At 40.3% G+C, this 26,503-nt stretch overlaps 1 protein-coding gene across 3 annotated transcripts; it reads left to right on the top strand.

The window, feature by feature from the left end:
• The first annotated feature begins 859 nt into the window (after nt 1-859).
• LOC130909664 (gastrula zinc finger protein XlCGF57.1-like) lies at nt 860-26,342 on the top strand. 3 transcript variants are annotated; one of them, XM_057826403.1, is made up of 2 exons: nt 860-1,306; nt 24,208-26,342. In XM_057826403.1, the coding sequence occupies exons 1-2, from the start codon at nt 1,165-1,167 to the stop codon at nt 25,953-25,955; spliced, it is 1,890 nt and encodes a 629-aa protein (XP_057682386.1). In that variant the 5' UTR covers nt 860-1,164; the 3' UTR covers nt 25,956-26,342. The 3 variants fall into 3 exon arrangements, with proteins under 3 accessions (XP_057682386.1, XP_057682387.1, XP_057682388.1); XM_057826404.1 differs by lacking the exon at nt 860-1,306 and adding an exon at nt 19,390-19,428; XM_057826405.1 differs by lacking the exon at nt 860-1,306 and adding an exon at nt 23,947-23,989.
• Nucleotides 26,343-26,503: the final 161 nt, after the last annotated feature.

Here is a 26,503-nt window from a genome sequence, read left to right as displayed (position 1 = left end):
AAATATTTGTTTTTTGATGGTATTCTATGGCAGATTTAAACCACGGGTCAAAAAATGATCTGGACACCGGGAAAAGTAACAGAAAGCTCACGCCAAGACGAAGGTTAACAGTCAAATTTGCAATATTGTCGATATAGGAATATTTTAGACAAAAAGTTACTAACCTCAGGTTCGCTGCAACAGAGCCTTCCTGAAAAGTCTGTTTTAAGATGGAGGCTGTTTAGTATCGCCGCCGAGTCTGTCATTTCGCATCTAGTTCTATATACATGCGATATCTACGAGACGCATCAGACGCTACCACCGTAGCCTTATGTCGGAGTAGTTTGTAACAAGGTGTGCATAGTTTGTAGGATCGTGGGTGTGCGTAATTTGTAGCGGCTGTCGGCTGCAGTCAGGTAATTTAAAAAATATTTTTTTTATTGAACAATAGAACATAAAAATGACAAACAACAATACAGAGCAACCAGCTCACAAATAATATAACCTTATCAACGCTTTTTACATTGTAAGACATACAAAAATAGAATTTAAAAAATTATAATAATAAATAAGGGGAAAAAATGCATTTTATTAGCTAAACAATTTTTCATGGGCTTCTAGAGTAGACTTGTATTTATTGTTTTGTATCATATTAAGTGATGTGAGATATAATTCAAATTCAACCAACAATAATTTAAAGTTCGGATTTACGTTTTGAAATTTACATTTATAAATATGATATTTCCCGAGCAATAGATAAAGATTTATTATTGTAGGCTGCAGTCAGGTATTATTAGAGAGAGCAGTGGTTTTGACGTAATTTCCGGTCTAAAGGAAGCGAGATCGACGGTAATGTCGTCATTTCTTGTCTGTCGGATGGTACCTGAGAAGAGAAGTGCGGCGCAGTGGAGGCATGGTGCAGCTAGGCTTCCTTTGCCAGGAGAAGCTTTGCATACTGCCAAGTTTGTCGCAACGGTCAACCACGTTTCGGAAACTTATCTATACGCAGGCCTTTGTTTTTTTCCTTTGGCCGAAATAAATTGACGCCCTTCACAAACTTTTCTACATTATGCGGACGTCCAGCACTACCCGACTGGACTAAAAACTTTCATTTTGAAGTCGCCTCAGCGACTAATTCAGCTTCGCTTGCGGACAAAGAGAAGTGGTTGTTGTTGAGGCCGGGGCATGAGCATCAGGTTGGAGCCTAAAATGGGCGCTAAGTCACTGAAGTCAAATTTGGAGCAGGAACTTGGTGGGACGAAAGAACGTCATCGACTCTCGACTCTTTGCAAAAAGCAAGCAAAAATTGTTCTTCGCAGACTAACAGGTCGGTTCACATGAAATACTTTCTATTTTCTCCCTTAATTTCACTTCTGTGTGACTTAGCAATTAACATCATTTAACCCTTTAAGGCAGGGGTCAGCAGCCCATGTCTTCGAGAGCCGTTATCCAGCTTGTTTTCCATGTCTCCTTCCTTTAACACACCTGAATCAAATCCTCAGGATCGTTATCAGGCTCCTGCAGAGCTTGCTGATGAGCTTATCATTTGATTCAGGTGTGTTAAAGGAGGGAGACATGGAAAACAAGCTTGATAGACCCCAATCACCAACGTCACACAATGACGTGTCGCTGTATTGTGCCGCCATATTGTCCGTCATTTTGTGTCCGTATTCTCAATGGTCTCAATTTATCGTGCAACTTATAGTGCAATTCATGGAAGCCCCGGTGCCTTCAGACGCTGTAAACTCATTGGATGTGTTTCATAAAAGGCGTTTTGTGGAAAAGCTTCGGTCGATCCATTAGCCAGATCCATATTTGATGCCTAAATCGATATTTTTCGAACCGCTGTCTTCGCCGTCTCCTCCTGACATCTGCTACCCTGACATCTCCAATTATCTTGTTCACAGAAACTCAGCCTATTCTCACGAAAGTTTGAAAAACTTTAAGAGCAGCACTCTAAGCAACATTACCCCGTGTGACCCTTTACTTCCAATTTTCTAAAATGGCGACAATCAATAAAAAAAAAAAAGTTTACTGCGATGGCCGACGCTTCAAGGATAGGTGGATATTGGACTATTTCTTCAATAAAATACGCAACAACTGTGTCTGCCTCATTTGCAAAGAGACAGTCGCTGTTTTCAAAAGTTCGATGCGAGGCGATATTACCAAACAAGACACGCTGACATGTACGACAAGATTACATGGAAAATACGCAGCGAGAAATTAAAGCAACTTGAAGCTTGTTAACAGTTTCTGCAAGGAAGCCGCTTTGGAATGAATGTGTGTGTGTGTGTGTGTGTGGAGACGTTTGAGACATATAAATTAAATGCCAGAAGTGATCATGAGGAGTTTGTAATTTCTATATGTCCACCAAGAGTCACAGCTAAGGTAGATAAACAGAAGTATTTAATAAAGCCAAGCATTTTTCTACTACAGTACTTTATTCTTGTTCAAAAATGATTTGGTTGGACAGTTATGTTTGAAACTGATCATAATTATTAGGGCCCGAGCACTAAGCGTGCGAAGGCCCTATTGTTTTGCAAAGGATTATTTTATTTTTATTTTTAGGGCCCGAGCACTAGGCGTGCGAAGGCCCTATTGTTTTGCAAAGGATTTTTTTTTTTTTCAGGGCAAATGAAAATGGCCAATTTGGAGGCCTGAACATGCACGAAAAGTCACCAAAATTTGCACATATGTGCGGAAAATTGTAAATTTCGATAATTTTGCAACATTGAAAAAAAATGTAACAAAATGGCTCAGTGGCGCCCCCTTGAAATTTTAAAATTGGCCTATAACATTAGGGTCTGTCAACGTAGAGCGATGAAATTTGGGGAGTCTATACCTTGTCCAAAACCGCTCCAAAAAAGCATTGGCACCCATATTCCGAACCCAACAGGAAATCGGTTATTTCTGATCGAATATGAAATTTTTATCGATTTACAGGGTGCACATTTGAAGCCTTTTCGCCGAGGGAGTTAGTTGGATCATCTTCAAAATTGGTAAGACTGTTCAGGAGACATATGAGGTCTTAAGTTTTTAAAATGGTGCGTTTTCATTCACGGGTCTGACCTGGGCGTAGTGCCAAAGTTGGCCATTTTTTCGGCAAAATGACAAATTCAGTAAATGACTAATAGTTCCTTGACACAACGTTCAATCGTTTTCATATCTGGCATGTATGTGCGACATCCCACCCTTAACACGAGTGCATTGAAATATTGCCCATTAGGCCTAGCGCCCCCTAGTGAGAACAGGAAATGCCTTTTTTTACGAGACAGGTTCCTCCTCCAAGGAAAAAAAATCTGTTGACTTCAAACCTGCATCAGGGGAGCCTTAAGACCTGTGTTCAGGTGCCTGATGAAAAATATTGAGGTTTCGTTGAAGCGGAGGGGTCCAAACAGGAAAGTGAAAATGACCGTCAACAATTTGTCTCGCAAAAGACTTTGAACAGTCATAACTCAGCAGATATACAACATATCTCAGGCATGAAAATCTCTCACCTTTCGGCGAAATTCGCCGTTTTGAAGTCAAAAAGGATGACCTACTTGAATCGTGTAGATCCGAGGAGAAAACTTTTAAGGGGGGTGGGGGGTTCGGGTGTAGGCATGTGCCGGTTACCTTCACGGTTTACCATGCTATGGAAACGTGGCGGTTACAAAACCACTAAAATTTTCCGTCATACAGTAGTACGTATTCGTTATTTTTCATGTGTCGAAAATGCAGCCAGAAGTGGCTTGGCGCGGCAGCACTTACCCCTTCCTCTGTTTGATGGTGCGAGTGTCAGTGACGCTATTCCAGCAAACCCAAAAAGAAACACTCGAAACGCAAGGCGTAAATTCTTCAATTTATTGATCTCTCAAATCGTGGTAACTGAAATATACCAAATGAATACATTTAAAACGTTGTACAATCGTATTTTTCCACGTGTGAGTCGCTTCAACAGTTTAGCGTCATGAAAAAGTTCGCCAAAAACAAAACACACATTTTCCTTTCAAATTCAATACACAAAGTTACTAAAAACTTACAAAGACGAATGATAGGCAAGGCTTAGTTAGGAGAGCAACTTCATTGAGGTTAATCACAGCCGCTGAGAGAGAATCAAGTTTGTATGTGGGGAAGAGAAAAAGAGCGTCAAAGATCGCTAATTGCGACAGATGATCTTGTCCTAAGAACAAATTCACGTTCGCTGGACGAGGTGAGGTCTCACTCCCAATTTTTTTTTTAGATGAATGCATTCGCCAGCATATTGAATTTGGTGAGTAATGGTTTTAATCGTTTTCATATTTTGCGGTATGACAAAGTTACTGCCGTTTGTCGCAGCTTGCGTTGAACACTGCCAGAGCGTCCAGTGAAAAATAGCTCCCGTTAAGGTAGCGTCAAGCTTGTGTATTTAACGGTAATATGAAAGCAGTGTTGTCAGTAACGCGTTATGTGAGTAACGCGTAACTGTAATCTGATTACTTTCTTTCAGTAAAGAACAATCTAACGCGTTCATTTTTCTAAATCAGTAATCTGAGTAAAATTACTTTCCTTGATGCCTGTGCGTTACTATTTTGTTATTGCCCCATAATGTATGTAGAATGAAGAATACTGTAGTCATGGAAGTGACATCACATGTCACATTTTCTAATCAAGGATGGAAAAAAAAGAGTCACGTGTATTACCATGATGCGTGAGCCGTGAGCGCTGGGAGTTTGCGGCCAAAACAACACAGCCTTGCTTCCCCTCCAGGATGCAATGAAATAGGCAGGAGATATACTACAAACGGCTGCATTTGCACACTGGAAACACAGCCATTACGTCACATTTTTGTCCAGTAAAGATGACAAAAATATCTCCGTGCGCTGCGAACTTTGCGCTGGCTCAAAAAGACTGTCGACCGCTATAAGCATTCAAATTCAAGCACCACTTGGAATTACAGCACAACAGGTAACACGAAAGCCAGGACTTTTTGATACTGCTCGTGCTCAATCCTCGGTTCAAGCTCAGTTGTTGTTGAAAGTTTTGAAAGCTTAGGTTTAAAGAAATTCTAAATATCCATCTTGCCTCCTCAGCTGTAGTTTTGGCTAAGCAATGCAAACGGCTGTCTCTAAGGTGCTGTAGTCACACGATCTGTTCGAAAAATAATTTGGACCCATTATGAAATAGTTTGAAGGATTCTTGTTCATTTCATTCATTTTTGTTGTTTATTTTATTGCTCTAAAACTTTTATAGACAACATTTTAATGGCCATATTCAGTGGTCTTTATTTTAAAGGGGAAGTTCAGAATTTTTACATTAGGCTTAATCTTTGAGTTAGCCGGGGTTTAATTAGTCGTTGGAGTTGATTTGAACAAATTCTGTGCAGTTTGCCAGTTATTTGTTAGTTTCAGGGGTCCGGAGTGGCTAAGCTAGTGCGAGTCAATGGTGGTTGAAATCAACTCCTTCAACTAATTAAACCCCCGCTCGAATATTAAGCCTTATGTGAAAAATTAAAATGGTCAAATTCGCCACATGTAGGACGTTTCGCCGACAGAGGACATTTTGGCAGAACGCCGGAACATATTTCCTCCACACCTTTCTCACCTTTTTAACCCCTGACCCATTTTCATGCCTGATATCTGCGCCAAACTTCCCGTGCTTGTTGAGAGTCATACTCTGAAGGGTCTGGTAGGGGTCATTTGCATCAACTCTACAGTGCCAACTAGTGGCGACAGAAAGGAGTTTAAAAAAAGGCCTTTCCTATTGGGTTTTTTCAACGTAGAGCAATGAAATTTGGGGAGTCCATACCTTATGCAAAACTGCTCCAAAAAGTCTCTTGCACCCATTTTCCAAATCCAACAGAAAATCAGGTATTTTGGATTGAATGTGAAATTTTTATCCATTTGTACTACAGTTTACATTTGGAGGCCTGAACATGCACGAAAACTCGCCAAATTTTGCACATACATGCGGCTTTGCGTGGATTTCGATAATCTTGCGACGTTACCAAAAAATGTAACAAAATGGCTCAGTGGCGCCCCCTTGAATTTTTCAAAAAGGCGTTTCCTATTAGGTTTTTTTAACGTAGAGCAATGAAATTTGGGGAGTCAATACCTTGTGCAAAACTGCTCCAAAAAGTCTCCTGAACCCATATTCCAAACCCAACAGGAAATCGGGAATTTTGATCGAATATGAAATTTTTATCAATTAACAGGGTGCACATTTGAGACCTTGTCACAGAGGGAGTTAGTTGGATCATCTTCAAAATTGGTGAGACTATTCAGGAGACATAGGAGATCTAAAATTTTCAAAATGGTGCGTTTTCATTCATGGGTCTGACCTGGGCGTGGTGCCAAAGTCGGCCATTTTTTCTGCAAAATGACAAATTCAGTAAAAGACTAATAGCTCTTTGACACAACGTTCAATCTTTTTCATATCTGGCATGTTTGTGCGGGATCCCACCCTTAACACGAGTGCATTGAAACATTAGCCATTAGGCCTAGCGCCCCCTAGTGGGAACAGGAAATGCCTTTTTTTACGAGACAGGTTCCTCCTCCAAGGAAAAAAAATATATTCACCTGAAACCTGCATCAGGGGAGCCATAAGACATGTGTTCAGGTGCCTGATGAAAAATACTGAGGTTTGGTTGAAGCAGAAGAGTCCAACAGGAGAAGTGAAAATGACTGAAGCCATTTCGTCTCACCACAAGTTTTGAACAGTCATAACTTCTCCAACATATCTGCGCCAAACATCTCATGCTTGTTGAGTCATACTCTGAAGGGTCCTGTAGGGGTCATTTGCATCAACCCTACAGCGCCAACTAGTGGCAATAGAAAGTCACTCATTTTTCTAATATATGTCCAGTTCTTTTCAGGTTGGTCATTGTAGTTTCAAGACCTTTTGAAATACTTATTTTACGGCCCATGTCCACATGTCTCTGTCTGTTGCCGTGACGACCCTTTATTCGCTCCTTTTTTTGTAGTACTCTCTCCAATAGAGTTTTTTTTTTATGTCTTAGTTGTGTGAATGTAAAGAGGCGACTTTCGAGCATGTTAGGTTCTAATGAGATGATTAGAGAGGACGATCTGCCACCACCCTGACCTGCACACTGTCCGAGTTGTGTGACGTCCGAGTTGCGCTAGACTGCGAGGGCCCGTTTAGTCCTGCTTGCAGGCCTAGTTACATTTGAAGTGCTTAAAACCATTTATTAATATACATATATACATATATATATATGTATATTATATATGTGCCGATCGGCAAAGACAATCGACAACCCCACGGCAGTGTGACATGATCCGGGCTAGTTTTGTGTGATTTTTCGCTTTGAAAGCGAAAATAAGACTTTGAGACGTCATTCGGTTCAGGTTAGCATGTCGGCTAGCTGTCACGCCTCATGGTTTGTTTACATTCTCGGAAACCAGGGGGCAGGGAAATGTCAAAAGCCTGACTAACTACGGCAGCATAATATAGCATTTGGGAGGTGTGACAGTAAAGGTGAAGTCGACGGTTTTGACCGTTATGGAGTAATTTTGCCATGTCGTACTGAATAAATGCATTTTTATTGTTTCATATTCCATAACCCTAGCACAAGATTGTTATTTGTCATGACCATATCATTTATTTAGCAATTGGGAAAAATACTTCGATAAAAAGAATATTTAAAATATTATATATAAAATGTATAAAAAATAAAAATATATAAAATACATAATTTTATAAATATTGGAGTAGAGAGACTGTCACAATGACATTTTGCGGCTCTCTTTGTCGCATTTTCCTCGTTATGAATAATTCCCTCTTAATGGGCTGCATACTAAATCAGATGAAACCATTCTCCCGCTGACGTTATCCACCTGTTGGGAACGCTAGAGCCCTATAATGGTAGGCGTGGCTAGACGGCAGATTAAAACACTAATTTTGTCGTCATCTGCACTTTGCCAAATTGTTGTATATAGTCGAATCGTCTCAAAATATTCTAATTCACATAATAATGCTTTTTAAGACTTTTTTTTTTTTAATCCTGTCATACGCACTTTAAGGCCTGGGCCTCCTTTTTCCAGGACACCATACCCTTCATGTCTAAACTGTTATTTTCTTCACTGACCAATTATAATAAATACCCAAAAATGTTTCGTCAAAATTTGTAATATTGATGTCCCATTGACAACCAAACATGCCCGACAACCAGTTTTGAAGCTTGATAATATTTATTTAACTTGTTAGGTTAACATTCAACAGAAAAAAACGAGATTTAATAGTTTGATATTTTCTCATTTTTCAGAAACAACAGGTATGCTGATATGTGTTTTTATCCTTTCTACTTATTATAGTCAAAACAGGTGATATACTGTAGACCAATAGTACAAAATAGTGAATGTGTGTATCTATACTAGTATAGAGCTGCAGCTATCGAATATTTTAGTAATCGAGTAATCGACGTAAAATCCTATCGATTAATTGAGTAATCGGATAAAACATACATTTTTTTAGGTAAAAAGCAATTATAAACAGGGTACCCGCGGGTTATTAAAAGTATTAAAAAGGCATTGAATTTAGTTTTCCATTATTAAAGGTATTAAAAGTATTAAATTAGCTGTCGTAAGTCTGGAATTTTTTCACCGTGGTTTTAATTTTCAAGAACATCTCAGTGCAACCTAAATTATATCTGTGACGTTTTTTTTTGTTTTTTTTTTAACCCATAACGAAGATGACGCGTAGAATTTTTACGATGCACTGCACGTCGTGCGTGCGTGCCGTTAGCATCATTAGCATCAACATCATAACAGCAGGCAATCGCACAGTACCAGGCCCGGAGTGACTAATCGGGAGAACCGGGACAGTTCCCGGTGGGCCGGCCTAACGTTTGGGCTGGTCGTAATACACATTTTTAACGGAAGTTTTCAGTTAAACTATTTACTAACGGCATCACGCAACCCGCTTTGCGCGATAAATTGTGGCCCTTCTAGCATTCCGTAGTTTGAAATTCGATACCCCGCAACAGGCTCCCTCATTCTCCAATGCGGCCAGCTCTGCCTCTGGGAAAGAGTATCATGATATCATCCTGTTGACTTGATTCTGGAAAAAACTTAATTTTGGGTTTTAATGGCCGAAATGGGGCACGTTGAGGCAGCATGACGAGCGTGAACCCGTCTGGCTGTTGGCGCGACCCATTATCGTTGTTTTTGAGCATGTTTGGATAAATGTACAGCGATAAACCGTAAATGAACATGCAGAATGAAATAATTTTAATGAGAGCACCACTAAAACTTCCACCATGGAGGCTCCAGGCACTATTTTTGGGCACAAAGATGGAGGATTGGGGTGAAATCTACGTTCTCAGGCAAAACATAAGTTGGGCATTTTAACCCAAAACATTGCACTCTGAGGTGGACTGATGAGCGTGAACTACCCTGAAATACACAGGTGTCTGAACTGTATAAGTGCATTGGGAGACAGCCGTTTTGGTGAGTTCAATTATTTTTTTCAATCAATCATTCAATCTTTCACATTTAATTGCGGTAATTTTATGTCATGAATAATATGAAAACACTCAGAAGTAATGATATATTAATTTTTTATTTATTTAAACTATATACAGTATGCCCCCAAAATTCTGAATATCAAGTAAAAGTTGTTTTATTTTGGTAGATTAAACCAACAAAATTGAGTATGTCAATTTGCATGTACCACAAACCCAAAAACCAAAAAAATGAATATGATGAAAAGCTTCAGTTTTGTCCACACTTGCCACATGTGTAATTCAAAACACCTGCAAAAGGTTCCTCATTCTTTAAAAAGTCAGTCTAATGTAAGATAAAATTATAGCTAGTACCCCAAAAATAAAATGGTAACTTCACACAGAACCCGCGCTTGAGCCCTTGATCTCAGAACTGTCAGACAGTAGAAATGCGCTCTTCTTCTGTGCCTCCCTTTTTACAAGTTATTTGTGGAAAATTCATATTTGATTCATCTTTACAAGTGTAAAGGAAAACTCTTTTCTTGTTTCTAATGACGCTTAAATTTGATGAACTCCTGTGCTAACAGGTGTATTTAAAAATTGAAATATATAAGTTATGCATTTTAAAAAAGTGCAAGTTTACTATTGACAGCATGCTATTAGTCGCGATTTTAAAAAAATTAATCGCCTGACAGCACGATTATTATTACATTTTAATAAGGTAGGTCATGACATAAAGAACTTTTTGTTTTAATTGTATCTTCAATAAATGTGCATTCTTTTGTCAAACACACTTAGTAATTGAGGTTAAGTTTGATGTTCAGTGCTTCATTTTTTAAAATGATTCAATATTATCTAAATAATGGGTGCGAGAAAAGTATTAATTTTCAGTTGAAATGGCATTAGAAAAGGTCTTAAAAGTATTGAATTTAGATTTATCAATTCTGGGGGGACCCTGATAAATATACATGAGAAAACAAGATATTTCATCTAATATTGAACCATTTTCAGTCAATCAATGTCTTTATTTTCAGTGTACATTGTTGAAAACAGCCAACAATTGCCTCAGATGTGACTAGAATAAAAAAAAAAAAGACCAATTCACTGCTTTCACTCGAAAACCTTTTAGATCTTATTAAAAAAAAAATATATATATATATATATATATATACATATATATATATATATATATATATATATATTTCTTACCTAAAAATGCCATTATGCTTGATAACACACATCACTTAAAAGTTAGGTGTTTTTCCCCACGTGTTTCAATTGAATTTCCATTTGTGTCAAGCCATTTTTAAGTTCTAGTTAAGTTTTAAGTTAGTCTAAACTGTAAGTCCTGATAGGATTTTGAGTTTTTGCAGTGTTCAAAATAAATGTATTTTAACATATCAGGTTATAATATGGCGGGGATATTTGCATGCGTTCCTGAATGCTCCGCGTGACGTGCGGGGGTGAGGGAGGTGCGGGAGAGCGAGAGACGTGCCTTTCTGTTGTTGTCTTTTCACAAGATCCCACGCGCAGGGCTAACGTTACGTGAGCGAGTAACGTTAATCTTACTTGTTAGCGCTGTGACGTGTACTGCTTTAAGATGGCGGCTCTTTACTAACACCGCTGACTCTGTCATTTCGCATCTAGTTCAACATACATGTAATATCTATGAGATGCATTAAGATCATGCGGGCTCGTTTTTAGCAACATCGGCGTAGTTTGTAGCGGCTGTCGGCTGCAGAAAGGTATTTTATATTTTTTTATTGCTTCCGCCTCTACTCACGTGACATCAGCGCGTTGTCCCGCATTAAAAGTAGTCCGGGCAAAACGTGATGCTTAGAGCTGGCAAAATTAAACGATTCCTCGAGGTAAATAAAATTACTTGGAGCAGTTTTTAAACTCGAGTTACTCGAGTTGCTCGAGTATTCGTTTCAGCTCTCAGTGTTTCCCACCAATGAATGAGACTGTGGCGGCCCCCGCTGAAAAAGAAAAAGATAATAATCAGATGCGTCAGTCAGCCGATTACACCCGCGAGCGAGAGCGCGCCCGTGCGTGTGTGCACACACACAGACACACGCGCCAACAGGTCGCGCTCATAGACGGGACTACTAGCCTGGTACACCAGACTCATAGCTGTGCTATGCAGGCATGAAAATCTCTCATCTTTCGGCGAAATTCGCCGTTTTGAATTCAAAAAGGGCGACCTATGTGAATTGCGTAGATCCGAGGACTAAATTCTTTTTTTTTGGGGGGGGGGGGGGGTCGGGAGGTTTTATTTAATTGTTATTATTATTATTATTATCATCATGTGATTAACTTTGTACGTAAACTGAGCACTTAAGAAATCGGTTCTTTAAAAAAGTGACGCTTGGACAGTCAGCAAGTCCTTGTAGATGCTTCGCTGACGAGAACCAATCATCAGCCCAAGCTGAGTTCCATTATTCCAAACGCGCGCACTCCTTACGTGTACATCGAGTGCTCGGAGAGCCTTTGGTTCCATTGCAAAGCTGCGAAAACAAAAAGCAGGCCGTATCCACACCGGGGCAGACCAGAGCGCAGCATACACACTTGCCTGTATTTGCCAGCAGATTGAATTTGGTGAGTAATGGTTTCAATCGTTTTCACATTTGCGATATAAAAAAGTTACTGCCATTCGTTGCAGCTTACGTTGAACACTGCCAGAGCTAGCCAAATCTCTCATGAAAAAAAATAGCTCCCGTTAAATTGGCGTCAAGCTTGTGTATTTAGCGGTAATATAAACGAAGAAACACACTGTTGAGTCAAATTAAGCGGCATGCTCTCGGATGGAGGGGGCGCATCGCTCGCGTCGTCCGCCTGAGACGCGTTATTTTCGGCTGGGACGGCCGGTGTCGGCACAACACCGGCCCGACGAGTGGTGGGAATGACTCTTGCTTCTTAAAGCTTTTCAGAAATACAGGGATCCCTCGTTTTTTGCGGTTAATGGGGACCAGAACCCGCCGCAATAAGTGAAAAACGCGAAGTAGCGCCCTCCCCCCATTTTTTTGTGCGTGTTCAATGTATTTATTCAGATTTTACATTGGAAAAAAGATACATATATATAAGACATGTTTTTTCACTTTTTTCACCAAAGTATCATTTATAAATGGTTTTCAAGCACTTCAAAATGTAAGAATTATAAGTTTTAAACATGTTACTGCCCCACCGAATTATTTTTAAATAAGAATAAAATAATAAGAAAATGCTTGGCTTTATTAAATGCTTCATAGTGAGTCTACTCAAACCCTCTCAGGCTTTGTTAAACGGTGATTGACACATGTGCAGTTTTTCTTTATATATATATTTTTTTTGTTTGAAGCAACTTATTTGATTGAATAATAAAGACACAAATGTCCTAGCCAAAATGTGGCCCAAACGCAAAACAACATTACTTCAATGGAAAATATTCACTCAATATTTTGTTGGGGTGTACAGTGTACTGGAACATATTTCCTCCACACCCTTCTCACCTTTTTAACACCTGCCCCTTTTTAATGCCTGGCTATGAGAGTATGAGTCTGGCCACCATTCAGCAGAAAAAAATTTCCACGGCGGAGCCAGCCACAGCAAATAGACAGCGGAGCGGACCAATCAGCGACGGGCTGATGCGACGTCGGTAAAGCGACAAGAAACTAGCGAGAGGCATTTCAACATATTAAACATGGCTAGCACGAGACAGACTGTTGGTTTTAGCGACTCGATGTGTTTTTGGTCATGTAAAACCGAATTTACCGCGGATTGGAACATATTGCCGCTGAATCTGGTGTACCAGGCTACGGGACTACTGTCTGCTGCATTTGGCGCGATCCGGCGACACCGCATACAGCAATTTATATTACATTCAGTGGTCTCAAAATGCCCTAAAGAGATACACCAGGCTTGAAAATGTACACACACACCCTACCCCGAGGGTCAGAGACCCTTCCACCACAGTCTCCTAAAACCCTGTGGGAAACACTGAGCTCTATACTAGTATATATGGTGGAAAACACTCAGGTGGCTTTGGTTCTGCTTTGAGACCCCAAATTTGGCCAAATTTCAAAATTGTCCCACATACATGCGTGATACATTATTGGAAATTTCTACTTTCTGCGGGGGAAGAAAATTTTTGAGCAAGACAGCATTGTTTGACACCTGAAAAGTAGTTCAAATCAGGCGAATTAAAAATGGACATTTTTGAGTCCTTTGAATTTAAAAAAAATAAATAAAAAGTTTATCACTTAAAAATTAGGTTTTAACACCCATCCTGGTACATAATAATAAATAACAAATACTTGAAGTATCACTTTGGAACAGAAAACTTATTTTATCTATATCTTAAAGATGAATTCCCCACTCATTGTCATTTCATAGTCATTGGGTGAAAGGACACAACGACTTGTATGAGAAAGCGATTAAACCGGTACCACAGGGCAGTGCCATGCTTCTCTGACAGATACTCAACCATGTCCTTTGCGTTGCGGAGGTTTTTTCCAGAATGCACGACTCTTCTTAGGGCCTGGGACAGGAAGTTTGGTCTGTGCAAAAAAATATTTCCCAGGGAATTTTAGGGGTTAAATTCCAATACCATACTATTTTAATATTTGCAAGTGGGCTTTTAAAATACATTTTCAATCATGATTAAAGAATGTTAATGCATTGTTGTATCTTCTGTAAGAATTATGAGTTATACTGTATACCCGTGACCTATTCATAGACACAATTTTTTTCATTGTGACGTAATTTGTTTAAAAGTTAAGTGAATAACAAGTGAATAACTTTTTAAAGTCATGTTTTTCTTTTTAAAACAAAATGTTACATCAAATAATGATTCTAAGCTAAAAATGATAGATAATTCGAATGTGTGATACATCATTTGGTGATGCATCATTGGAAAGCGTAAAATTTTTACTCTCTGGGGGCAGAAACCAGTGACATCGTTAGGCCTATTTTCTCAAGCTTTCCTAAATAATTTGGTGTTGTTTTATTTAAAAGAATACTTACAAAAAATACTGACATATTCACTATGAAGTTGTGCTCCAGTTTTTAACGTGTAAACTTTTGTTTTACTTCACAAAAGCAGCAAATGTGCAGATCCCGGATCCTTTTAATATACAGCAAGCCTTGATTAAACGGCATTATATAAATTAATCACGTGATCGAAAATTTAAAAAATGTTTTTCTGCTTCGTTCTCGTACAGCCTCTCACCATTTCTCCTGCTAAGCAGTGTGACTAAACTGTTTTTCTTGGTCACCAGTGCAGCTGATATTTGGTACCTAGCTTTAACGATGATTGATAGGTTTGTAGCTTTGCTCTGGCCAGAGAAGGCTTGTTAGCTCTACGATCAAAGGCACAAATGTGTTAATCACCGTTAAACTTGCAACCCAGTCTGAAGTGTGCTGTGCCACCTCATTCATTGTGTAAGTGTGAGGCTGTTCTCGGCAGCGTGAGTGAATTTGATCCGACTCACTCAATGAAGCTTTTAATGAAGACAAGCTTTTTCCTACGTTATTCTTGTTTAAAAATAATTCACATTAAGTACGCGGCACGGTGGGACAGTGGTTTGCACGTCCACCTCACAGTTCCCTGATCGTGGGTGCAATTCCGCCTCTGAAGTTCCTGTGTATAGTTTGCATGTTCTTCCCATGCCTGCCAGGGTTTTCTCTGGGTTACTGCCAATACCCAAGAATGAACATCATATGCTGATTGAACGCTCCAAATTGTCCATAGGTGTGATGGTTGTGTGTCTATATGTGCAGTGCGACTGGCTGGCAACCTGTTCTGCCTTCTGCCTGGAGATAGTTGTGATAAGCTCCAGCACACCCGCGACCCTCGTGTGGAGAAGCGGTTCAGAAGATGAATGAATGAAATACTTATATGGATGTTATAGAGAGTGATTAAAAGTATGGCGTTAAAGGTGATGCCATTAAAAATGTGTAGTACAACCAATGCAAAAAGTAAGTGTGGAGCCTTGGCAATACATATCACAATGTTATTTTTTTCCTATATCCTTCAGGCCTAATTTATATATATAATACATTAGTGGCCAAAGATATTGGCACCCCTGCAATTCTGTCAGATAATGCTCAATTTCTCCCAGAAAATGATTGCAATTACAAATGCTTTGGTAGTAATATCTTCATTTATTTTTCTTGCAATGAAAAAAAAAAAAACACAAAAGAGAACGAAATACATTTTAAATCATTATCATTTTACATAAAACTCCAGAAATGGGCTGGACAAAAGTATTGGCACCCTCAGCCTAATACTTGGAAGCGCAACCTTTAATAACTGCGAACAACCGCTTCCGGTATCCGGTAGTTTTTTACAATGCTCTGCTGGAATTTTAGATCATTCTTCTTTGGCCAAATGCTCCAGGTCTCTGAGATTTGAAGGGTGCCATTTTCAGATCCCTCCACAGGTGTTCCATGGGATTCAGGTCTGGACTCATTGCTGGCCACTTTAGAAGTCTCCAGTGCTTTCTCTCAAACCATTTTGCAGTGCTTTTTGAAGTCTGCCGTGGGTCATTGTCCTGCTGGAAGACCCATGACCTCTGAGGGAGACCCAGCTTTCTCACACTGGGCCCTATATCATGCTGCAAAATGTGTTGGTAGTCTTCAGACTTCATAATGCTATGCACACGGTCAAGCAGTCCAGTGCCAGAGGCAGCAAAGCAACCCTAAAACGTCAGGGAACCTCTGCCTTGTTTGGCTGTGGGGACGTTGTTCTTTTCTTTGAAGGCCTCGTTTTCGTCCTGTAAATTCTATGTTGATGCCTTTTCCCAAGAAGCTCTACTTTTGTCTCATCTGACCAGAGAACATTCTTTCAAAATGTTTTTGGCTTTCTCAGGTAAGTTTTGTCAAACTCAAACCTGGCTTTTGTATGGCTCTGGGTCAGAAGTGAGGTCTTCCTACCATAGAGTCCCTTTGTACAGGTTTACACTGTTGTTACTTTCCGTCCACATCTAGGAAAGTTAGCCACAGTGCCATTGGCTTTACACTTATACATGCGCACGGCAGACACAGAAACATTCAGGTCTTTGGAGATGGACTTTTTGGCCATTGATGGCTATTTGAGGAAGCATGGGCAATTTCAATTTTGCTTCTCAAGCCCTAAGACAGTACTTTGGTCTTCTTTTCTCCATGCTCAATGTGGTACACAGAAGGACACAGGACAGAGGTTGAGTCAATTTTAATCCATTTTAACTGGCTGCACGTGAGATTTAGTTATTGCCACCACCTGTTAACTGCCACTTTGAGCGTCTTGAAAGGTGGAAAAGCGCTATATAAGTATAACACCATTACAAGTAAGTAACAGGTGCTGTTAATTACACAAATTAGAGAAGCATCACATGATTTTTCAAAGGGTGCCAATGTTTTTGTCCGGCCCATTTTTGGATTTTTGTGTAAAATGATAATGATTTTTTTTTTTCTCCATTCTCTTTTGTGTTTTTTCATTCTAAGCAAAATAAATGAAGATATTACCACCAAAGCATTTGTAATTACAATAATTTTCTGGGAGAAATTGAGCGTTATCTGACAGAATTGCAAGGGTGCCAATACTTTTGGCTAGCAGTGTATATATTTATATATTTTGTTACTTTTAAAGGGCTAAAAAGTAACACAATAATCCAGAAATACAATGGCATTGCCAAAAGATTGCAAAATATATACTAGCACATTTTACGCGTGTGGTAAAAGTGGAGGGGAAGTACTGTAACATAAAAAACCTTTATTTACTGTATGGGATCGGGACTCGTTATCAGCAGATTCTCAATAAGGTGACTCGGACTCCGGTGCAAAAATATGCGATTGGGATAACCCTAATATTGATACTTAGATTAGGGTTTTCAGCAGTTGTATAAATATTCATAACAATCCAGCCAGCAACAGCCTCTACTTTCAAGCTAAATAAGATAATCATTAACATACAGTTGTGGTCAAAAGTTTACATACACTTGTGAAGAACATAATGTCATGGCTCTCTTGAGTTTCCAGTTATTTCTACAACTCTGATTTTTCTCCGATAGAGTGATTGGAACAGATACTTCTTTGTCACAAAAAACATTCATGAAGTTTGGTTCTTTTATGACTTTATTATGGGTTAACAGAAAAAGTGATCAAATCTGCTGGGTCAAAAATATACATACAGCAACACGAATTAGCAATTTCTTGTGAGTGATTATTGACTTGAGCAATCATTGACTTGAACAAGTCAGGAAAGTCACTTGGAGCCATTTCAAAGCAGCTGCAGTTCCCAAGAGCAACAGTGCAAACAATTGTTTGTAAGTATAAAGTGCATGGCACTGTTTTGTCACTGCCACGATCAGGAGAAAACGCAAGCTATCACCTGCTGCTGAGAGAAAATTGGTCAGGAGGGTGAAAATTCAACCGAGAATCACCAAAAAGCAGAACTGCCAAGAATTAGAAGCTACTGGAACACAGGTGTCAGTGTCCACAGTCAAGCGTGTTTTGCATCTCCATGGACTGAGAGGCTGCCGTGCAAGAAGGAAGCCCTTGCTCCATAAGCGGCATCTTAAGGCTCGACTGAAGTTTGCTGCTGATCACATGGACAAAGATAAGACCTTCTGGAGGAAAGTTCTGTGGTCAGACGAAACATAAATCGAGCCGTTTGGCCACAATGCCCAGGAATATGTTTGGAGAAGAAAAGGTGAGGCCTCTAACCCCAAGTACACCATGCCTACCGTCAAGCACGGTGGTGGTAGTATTATGCTGTGGGGCTGTTTTGCTGCCAATGGAACTGGTGCTTTACAGAGAGTAAATGGGATAATGAAGAAGGAGGATTACCTTCAAATTCTTCAAGATAACCTAACGTCATCAGCCCGAAGATTGGGTCTTGGGCGCAGTTGGGTGTTCCAACAGGACAATAACCCCAAACACACATCAAAAGTGGTAAAGGAATGGCTAAATCAGGCTAGAATTAAGGTTTTCGAATGGCCTTCCCAAAGTCCTGACTTAAACCCATTGAGAACTTGTGGACAATGCTGAAGAAACAAGTCCATGTCAGAAAGCCATCAAATTTAACTGAACTGCACCAATTCTGTCAAGAGGAGTGGTCAAAGATTCAACCAGAAGCTTGCCAGAAGCTTGTGGATGGTTACCAAAAGCGCCTAATTGAATGAAAATGGCCAAGGGACATGTTACCAAATATTAGCGCTGCTGTATGTATATTATTGACCCAGCAGATTTGATCACTTTTTTCTGTTCACCCATAATAAAGTCATAAAAGACCCAAACTTCATGAATGTTTTTGTGACAAATAAGTATCTGTTCCAATCACTCTATCAGAGAAAAATCAGAGTTGTAGAAATAACTGGAAACTCAAGAGAGCCATGACATTATGTTCTTCACACATTGTACATTACACAAGGCTGTAAGGATAATTCTCCTACAGGACAGTACAGAAATACTGTTAAACTATGCTCTCAGTTATGTCTAATTTACTTGATTGTGTGCACCCGTGTGGGCGTGACAAATAAATACCCTTCTGCATGCAGTCAGTGTGTGTGCAGCGAGTGACCAAGCAAGCAGCAGCGTCTCCTTGTCCTCCTTAAACAGTTTGTATCTACTTTTTTATTCGGTGCTTCGCTAACTGAAAAGGTACGCTACGTACGTTAATTCTGCCAACAGGTTATGGGCCCAGAGTTATTCCAAACAGTTTAGCGAGAGCGTGTTTCCACTTATGTGTAAGTAATGATAGCACATTGCTAGCACCATGAGCGGACGAGCCGACACAAGACCCAGCACTCGCTGGCAGTTCGATGCCGATGAGAAAAAATAAGAAATATGGGAGGCGAAATTTTTGGGACACCTTCGTTTGGAAGGGCTGAGAGACACGATTTTGTCAAAGCCGACTACCAAGGAAGCGGACGAGCTGCTTGAAGACGAGAGAAAGAATGAAGACGCATACGCGAAGCTCATCCAATTTTGGACAACAAAAGTTTGACACTGGTCATGCGGGAAGCTGCCGATGACGGGCGGAGAGCACTGCACATCTTAAGAGACTAATCAAGGTAAAGGAAAGCCGCGCATCGTAAGCCTGTACACAGAATTAACTTCACTGCAAAAGTCAGAAAGCGAAACTGTGACAGAGTACGTGATCCGGGCGGAGACCGCAACTAATGCTCCTCATTTGGAATAATTCCTAATAGATTAACAGCAAATAAACAGTGAATCTATAGTCCTACTGCGGCTATATATTATCTATTGATTGATTGATAGTGAATTTGACATCATCCCACTCCTACCCTCTAAATTACTGCAGCTGAGGTGACACAGGTATAGCACACAGTAAAACGTGGTCAGGGCTACAGTAGTGCCGACTGTGGACACATGCTCAATCAGAAGATTTTTATGTGATTCCAAAATGGTGAAGAAAATGACTGGGGAGAACAAAGCAAGAGGCACCGTTGACAAGTCCTGGGTCCAAAGGCAGTGGGTGATGTGCTCAAGATCTTAACGTCACCCATCCCATTCTCCATACAGACCGATGCCTCGAATAAATTGAGCAGGAAGATGCTTCCCCTTGCTGTCCAGTACTTCAGTCCAGTGTCTGGGCTCACCAACAAAATGCTGGACTTCATAGATAATGCAGACGAGTCAGCTGCTGGAATTGTAGCTCTCCTGGAACATTCCCTTAAGAAATTTGGCTTGTCAATGGATCACGTGACCGGGTTCAGTGCCAACAACACAAATGTTAATTACGATATTCACAACTTTGTTTTCACTAACCTGCAGTAGAAAAAAAAAAAACAATCTGCTGCAAGGAAACTGCCATGCCCACATAGTGCACAATACAGTTTTCTCATCTAAAAATAGATACATTTCTATGCATTTTAGGAGTTTTGGGGATGCCCCTTTTTTTCGCCCGTAAGGCTTTGGGCGCGAGGGGGGCGTCCCTTATTTCTATTTCTGAAAGGTGGCAACCCTAGCCAGCAGAGAGGGGAACCCGCTGAAGCAGGTGACCGGGTAACCGCGAAGGCCGCGGCGGAAATGGCGTGTTTTAAGTGTGGCACGAAAGGACACTTGGCGAGAGCCTGCCAGTGCAAACTCTGGTGCAGCTACTGCAGAAACAACACCCACCGGGACACAACTTGCAAACGGAAACAGCGGCGAGACCGAGATGATTCACGCAGAGTTTCCGGGAAGAGAGCCGACTAGGACAGCGAATACTATGAGGGAGCAGCGCGAGTGGACGTGCGGGGCTTACTGGTTGACTGCGGGGCCACTTCACACATCGTCACCGATATCGCAAAGTTTAAAAAGTTTGATGACAAGTTCCAAGCCAAGACTCACTACGTGGAGCTGGCAGACGGCACACGGGGCAAGGGCATCGCAGAGCGCCGAGGCGACACACAAGTTTGTCTGATTAACAGCAAAGGAAGAAACGTGAACGCAACGCTGAGGCAGGCGTTGTCTGATTGACAGCAAAGGAAGACACGTGAACGCAACGCTGAGGCAGGCGTTGTGTATTCCATCATACCCACAAGACATTCTGTCTGTGCGGGCAGCCACTGCAAATAGAGCGACGGTGATCTTCAAGAAGGGGAAGGACGTTTTAATCCACAAAGACTGTACGGGATTTGTGATGCACATACACGATAGACTATATTATCTGTACACAGTAAATAATGATGATAACGGATGCATTGATCAATATAAGGGGTGTCATGATTTGCAAACATGGCATGAAATACTTGGTCATTGCAATTACAATGATATACAGAGGTGGCAAGACGTTGTTGATGGTATGGATATTAAGGGGTTAACAAACAAACCTTTACAATGTGAAGGATGCATCTGGGGAAAGTTCTATCAAACGAGAAACAGGGACCCTGACGTACAGGCTAAAACCCCTCTTGAATTGGTTAATACAGACCTAGCGGGACCAATTCATCCAGGGTGGAGAGATGGGCACAAATATGCACTCTCATTTACTGACGATTTTACCAGTACAGTGTTTGTGTATTTTCTAAAGAACAAAAGCGACACAATATTCGCTACAGAAAAATTTCTAGCTGATATAGCCCCATATGGAAAAGTAAAATGTCTGAGATCTGATAACGGTACTGAAATCACAAGTAAAGCATACCAAACATTGCTCATTAAAAATGCAATTAGGCATCAGACCTCAGCACCATATTCTCCCCATCAAAATGGGACTGCTGAATGAAATTGGCGTACACTTTTTAATACGGCAAGGTGCATGCTGATTGAAAGTGGTTTGCCAAAACAATTGTGGACTTATGCTGTAATTATAAACTGATGTTTTAACAAACGTATAGAGCAGACACCAATCCAGATGCTGACAGGAAGACGACCAAATTTGTCCAAAATGCAAAAATTCGGTTGGGAGTGTTTTGCCTAAACTCAAGACAAAGGGAAACTCGATCCAAGGTCTGAAAAATTTTTATCGGCTATGACAAATATAGCCCGGCATACTTTGTTTATTTCCCTGCCAGCAGGAAGGTAAAGAAACAGAGATTGGTGAAATGTGTGGCTAAATCAGGTGAAAAAAGACAGACACCGACTAACTTTGCACCTAATAGTGATGATGATGATATCATCCAACATAGGTCTAGAAGGTTAGAAGGTTTATCTCAATACTTTGACCAACCACAAAGTATTGAGATAAAGCGTGAGCCTTGAGTCTCCTAGGAGAGGAGACAGCCAGACAGGCACAAAGATTGTAGTGTTTTTAAAGAGGACACTGATCAAGTCCAGAGCAACATTGATTACTGTTATCGTGTGATGTGTGGTATACCTGTGTCATTCACAGAAGCTGTAAACTCTGATAAATCAAAACAAGGGATAACAGCAATGGATGAGGAAATGGATTCTCTTTGAGAAAATAACACATTTACCCTGACCAATCTGCCAGAGGGCAAGAAAGCAGTGGGGGATAGATGGGCGTATACCATGAAAACCAATGTTGATGGATCCGAAAAATACAAAGACAGATATGTCGCTAAGGGTTACAGTCAAAAGATGGGTGTAGATTATGAGGAGACTTTTTCTCCTATAGCTAACATGACAAGTGTTAGAGTTTTAATGCAGAAGACTGCACAAGAAAACAATCTTGCACCAAATGGATGTTAAAACTGCCTATCTAAATGCCCCTATAGACTGCACAGAGATGGTGTTCAAGTTAGAGAGGTCATTATGTGGGCTAAAACAATCTGGCAGAAATTGGAATAAATTGTTACATGAATGTTTGATACGAAACAATTTTTCGCTGAATCAGACTGATAACTGTGTTTACACGCGTCAAAAAGAAAATGAAAAGGTGATCGTATTAATTTGGGTTGATGACAATCACTGCAGCAAGTGATGAAAATGCGCTCAAAGTAACAAAAAGGATGCTTACAGCAAGGTTTAAAATGAAGGATTTGGGGAAGCTGCGACATTTTCTTGGTATCGATTACAAGCAAAGCAACAACTGTGTAACAATGTCACAAGTAAAGTATGTTGAGAAAATTCTCGAAAGGTTTGGCATGTATGATTGTAAACCTAGATCGACACCATGTGAACAGAAACTAATTTACACAGATAATTCATTAATGGATAATGTTGCAAAATACAGAGAGGCAGTAGGAAGCCTAATTTATTTGACAGTTTGTTACAAGACCTGATTTGAGTTTATTGTGAGTAAACTGTCGCAGTATTTTAATGAACTCACTGATCAGCATTTTGGAACTGTTAAACATGTCCTTAGATATCTTAGAGGTACAAGCGATGAAACAATTATGTTACAGGAAGTCAGATGAAAACCTAGGTATTCACGCCTACAGTGATGCAAACTGTGCTGGTGATGTGAATGACCGACGAAGTACAACTGGGTACTGTATTAGCCTGACTAAGAAAGGCGCTTTAACATCATAGAAAACAAAAAAAGCAGCCTACTGTAGCAATATCCACATGCGAGGCAGAGTATATTGCTCATGCTGCAACTATTCAAGAGTGTTTATATCTTTCACAGTTTTTGAGTGGCATTGATGGGCTTGTATATGGGCTACCCAGAGTGTATGAGGACAACCAGGGTACAACAGCTTTGAGTAAGAACCCAGTCAGTAGACAGATGCAAACATGTTGATATTAAGTATCATTTTATTCGTTCAACTGTAACTGGGGGATAAGTTTTGTTGGAATATTGTCCAACTGATGAGCGGTTAGCAGATGTGATGACAAAGCCTGCAACAAAATTTAAGTTAATGAAATTTGAAAAATTTATGTTTGGAGAATGACTGACTGATTGAAGCAGCAGTAGTGCAATATGACAAAGATTGTGTGATCGCGTATTGTACCACATACAGTATGTAATATTGTAATTATGACTAATGTGTATTTTTTTGCGTTTTTGCTTATAATGTGAGAGCAAGTGGGGGTGTTAAACTATGCTCTCAATTATGTCTAATTTACTTGATTGTGTGCACCTGTGTTGGCGTGACAAATAAATACCCTCCTGCATGCAGTCGGTGTGTGTGCAGCGAGTGTCCAAGCAAGCAGCAGCGTCTCCTTGTCCTCCTTAAACAGTTTGTATCTACTTTTATATTCGGTGCTTCGCTAACTGAAAAGGTACGCGACGTGTACCGCTGTGAGGGTTAACTCTGCCAGCAAATACAAAATGCATTTGATCTTTTGAGCGCTCGCTTTCTCAATGCTAATATAAAATGATAGACGTCATTGTATTGAGTTGAAAGAAATTGAGATCTTTTCAGATTAATCCAGCCCTTGGTACAAAGACACATGATAATTGACTTGACCAACCCATGTGTGTATTTTTTGTTCTGCAGAATTCGGTGGAAAAGTACTTCATCCTGATTACCGTCAGCCAGACTGGCCTTCAGTTAAAGAGGAAGAAGAGCTGGAGTCCCCGAACATGAAAGAAAGTCACAAAATAAAGAAGGAAGTGACTCTTGACTGTAAAGAGGAGGAGTCTGGGCCCCCAAAAGTTTCAGAGGAGGTTCTAACGCAGATCCACTACATCAAAAAAGAGGAGGACGAGAAGCTAGCATGTGTTAAAAAGGAGACAGACATCGCACAGTTAACTGAAGATGAATGTCTGAGTGACAGCAAAGATGGGGAGCCTCCGAGAGTCATCAGCAGCTCAACACAAAGATCCCAAGTAAACAACCTCATAGCTTCACTACCAGATAGCGACTTAGCCACGTCACGCTCGACCTACACCGGTGTTGTTGATGCGGAGGATGGTCATAAGACGGCTCACAGTGACAACAAACACTGCAGATGTTCAAAGTGTGGGAAAACCTGTGGTAGAAAACCTCATTTGGAAGGGCATATGAGGAAGCACATTGGAGAGAAATCTAGCTCCTGCTCAATATTTAGCCAAAGGTTCACTCGGAAAGGACAATTAAAAAATCACATATGTGTCGACACTGGTGAGAAACCATTCTCCTGCTCAGTTTGTGGTAAAGGTTTCTTGATCAAGCAACACTTAAAAAGACATGCAAGAATCCACACTGGTGAGAAACCATTCTCCTGCTCAGTTTGTGGCCAAGCTTTTACAATAAAGCAAAGCTTGAAAAGACATGCAAGAACCCACACTAGTGAGAGACCTTTTACCTGCTCAGTCTGTGGCCAAAGATTTGCTCGAAAAGGATCTTTAAACGCACACACAGGAGTACACACTGGTGAGAAACCATTATCCTGCTCAATATGTGGTAAAGGTTTCGCTATAAAGCAAGACTTAAAAAGACATGAAAGAACCCACACTGGTGAGAGACCTTTTACCTGCTCAGTCTGTGGCCAAAGATTTGCTTGGAAAGGATCTTTAAACGCACACACAGGAGTACACACTGGTGAGAAACCATTTTCCTGCTCAGTATGTGGTAAAGGTTTCACTATAAAGCAAGACTTAAAAAGACACACAAGATTGCACACTGGTGAGAAACCATTCTCTTGCTCAGTATGTGGTAAAGGTTTTTCGAACAAGCAACACTTACAAGCACACGCGAGAATCCACACTGGTGAGAAACCATTCTCCTGCTCAGTTTGTGGGCAAGCTTTTACTTCAAGGAAATGTATAACAAGACATCTAAGAACCCACACTGGTGAGAAACCATTCTCCTGCTCAGTTTGTAGCCAAAGCTTTGCTAGAAAAGAGAACCTAGAGAGTCACAAAAGAACCCACACTGGTGAGAAACCATTCTCTTGCTCTGTTTGTGGCCAAAGATTCAACCGGAAAGACTCTCTTAATACACACACTGGTGTCCACACTGGTGAGAAACGATTCCCCTGCTCAGTTTGTGGTAAAGGTTTTTCGAGGAAGAATAACTTGCAAACACACGCTAAAATCCATACTGGTGAGAAACCATTCTCCTGCTCAGTTTGTGGCCAGGCTTTTATTTTAAAGCAATATTTAACAAGACATGCAAGAACCCACACTGGGGAAAAACTTTTTTCCTGCTCAGTTTGTGGTAAAGGTTTCTCGAGGAAGAATAGCTTGCAAGGACACGCAAGAATCCACACTAGGGAGAAACCTGAATTTGTGGCAAAAGATTCACTCGGAAAGAATCTTTAAAAAATACACATAATAATCCACACTGGTGAGAAACCTTCGACTGCTCAGTTTGTGGCGACAGGTTTGCCCATAAGTGGTATATAAATGTATACACAACAAAATATACTTGTGAGAAACCAGTCACCTGCTCAGTTGGTGGCCACAGATTCACCTGGAAGGATCACTTAACAAAACACTCCCATAATAGAGGTAAACCTTTCTCTTGCTCAGTTTTTGGTCAAAGTTTTTCAGAAAAAGGCAAGCACATAAAGCTCTGCTAAGAAGGGAACCTTAGCTGCTTGCTTGTTTGTTCTATTATATGATTTTCACCCTTGCACATTCTGTACATGAGTTTGTGCCAATGTCTGTTGTTTCATAGTGTTTTATAAATAAAGTTGAGAATTTACAGTATATGTTTGAGAATTATTTCCATCCTTATTGAATATCCATCCATCATCTACCACAATATCCGAAGTTATCCATGTTTTCCTGAGGAGATTTGGTGCTGTCCGGGACGAAGAAAAAAAGATTTTCCAATTTAGTTTGGGTTCTGTCAGAAAAGACGACTA

Source organism: Corythoichthys intestinalis, chromosome 21 (assembly GCF_030265065.1).
Source record: "Corythoichthys intestinalis isolate RoL2023-P3 chromosome 21, ASM3026506v1, whole genome shotgun sequence".
Classification (NCBI taxonomy): Eukaryota; Metazoa; Chordata; class Actinopteri; order Syngnathiformes; family Syngnathidae; genus Corythoichthys; species Corythoichthys intestinalis.
Note: the sequence above shows the minus strand (reverse complement) of the source record. Positions and strands in the feature narration are given on the sequence as shown.